The sequence below is a fragment of the Pteropus alecto genome, unplaced genomic scaffold, assembly GCF_000325575.1.
Source record: "Pteropus alecto unplaced genomic scaffold, ASM32557v1 scaffold25, whole genome shotgun sequence".
NCBI classification, from domain to species: Eukaryota; Metazoa; Chordata; class Mammalia; order Chiroptera; family Pteropodidae; genus Pteropus; species Pteropus alecto.
Window position 1 is genome coordinate 23982663 of NW_006441955.1, and position 1703 is coordinate 23984365.

The following is a 1703-nucleotide window of genomic DNA, read 5'->3' on the forward strand; positions in this document are numbered from 1 at the left end:
TTCCTTACCCCCAGCTTCCTATTATGAAAGATCGTTAACCTTAGGAATAAAAGATAAATTCTTGGGAGCTCCTTAGGGACGCAGGAGTAACTGTGTGGGTGTGCGGGGGTGGAGGGATAGAGGGTGGAGAAGAAGGTCCGGAGAAGCGAAAAGATCGCACGTTCCTAAAAGCCCCGACTCTGTTCTTTTGGCCACCAGGTCCCAGGTTGCTGCGTCCCCAGGGCGGCGGGGCGGCATGGAGGGGTGTGACTACAAGCCCCCGCGCGCGCCCGTCCCCACCCCCGCACCTGCCCGCGCTGCGTGACTGGCCGCCGCCGTAGTCTGGGCTCCTGAAGGCGCAGAGCGCCACGCGCTGAGCGGGAGAGGCGGGCGGGCTGCTGCCTTGCGTCTGCCGCCCTGTCCTCCCTCCTCCATTCTCTCCGCCCCTCCCCTGGCGGCCGCGCTGCCTGGGAGCCCGGGAAGCCGTTGCTCCGAGCCCGCAGCCCGGGTTCTGTGGCTGGCATCGAGGCGGGGGCGGCGGGAGCGCGGAGACCACAGCCCCTGGAGAGAGGAAGAGGGGGGTCCCTGGCCTGGGCAGGCCGAGCCGAGCGTGTATTTGCGCGTGAGAGCGGGGGCTGCACGGTGCTCATCCCGGACCCCGCCAGCCCCAGACCAGGTCGCCGCAGCCCGGGAGCCTCCCCGCCTGCGCCCAAGGCGCGCGCGGCACAGCCATGAACACCAACGATGCCAAGGAGTATCTGGCCCGGAGGGAAATCCCTCAGCTTTTCGAGGTAGGGGGCTAGGGCTGGCAGAGGAGCGGGAGGATGGGGAGGATCGGGGAGAGCATCTCGGGCGTTCATGGTGAGGAACTGCGCCCCGTCCCACCTTACCAACGCGGGGCATGGAAGTGAAGGGGCTAGCAGAAGCTCGCCTGCCCGCCCCCTTGCCCGGTGGCAGCTGCCTTTCCTGGGGTTTGCCGGGATCCTGGTCCGAAGGCTGGGTACAGGAGCCCGCACCTCCCAGGCCAAGTTTCAGTCTTCCAGCGGGTTCTGGAAGCAGGCAGCACCCCTCGGATGCGAACACCCGGGGTGGGCTACAGGCAGCAGCTGGGCGCGCTTTCTGGAGGCAAGGGCCAGGCCAGGTGGTACCGTACGCTTGCGCCCAGGAACGAGCGAGGACTAGAAACTGAGGGGTCAAGACCCCTAGCCCCCTTGCGCCGAGGGTCGGGATCCCAGTGGTGAAAGAGAAGTGTGGACGAAAGCAGCCCTCTCCAGGGAAAGCTTGAAGGAGAGCGGATGAAGATGCAAAAACAAATCCAAACCCATCAAGTGCAGTGCTACCTCCGGGTGGCAGGCAGCCAGCGCTGCTCTGCGCTTTCGGTGAATGAACTCCTGAGCACGTTTTCCCGTCGCCTTGGGAGGGTTCTCTTCGTCGCCTCCCCAGCCGCAGCTTTCGCCAGCCCTTCCTAACCCACCTAGAGAAAGCTGGTCTGAGAGGGAGCGGCGTGGTGGATGTGACTCCTGTTGCTCTGTCTTAAGACCGCATCACAGCACCATCTGCGCTAGGGACCCGCGGGGTGGAGGACACATTGAGAGTGTGGAATGGGAGGATTGAGGAACCAAAGGAACCTTGGTTAGTTCTAAACCACAGCCTCTGTCTCGGATCGTTTTGCTTCCTTTCATTCCATATTTGAATTTTAAGACATTTGCTTAGGTAAAAAAAAA

General features: G+C 63.0%; 1 protein-coding gene across 3 annotated transcripts in view; it reads left to right on the plus strand.

The window, feature by feature from the left end:
- The first annotated feature begins 206 nt into the window (after positions 1-206).
- The window catches only part of AK5 (adenylate kinase 5), a 195392-nt gene continuing 193895 nt past the window's right edge, over positions 207-1703 (plus strand). For 2 of the 3 annotated variants that reach the window (XM_025052102.1, XM_006919339.3), the window contains exon 1: positions 391-770. In XM_025052102.1, the coding sequence (XP_024907870.1) occupies positions 711-770 (60 nt within the window). In that variant the 5' untranslated portion in view covers positions 391-710. Of the gene's footprint in view, positions 771-1703 lie in introns of all 3 variants that reach the window. The other variant, XM_015595113.2, reaches the window with a different exon arrangement.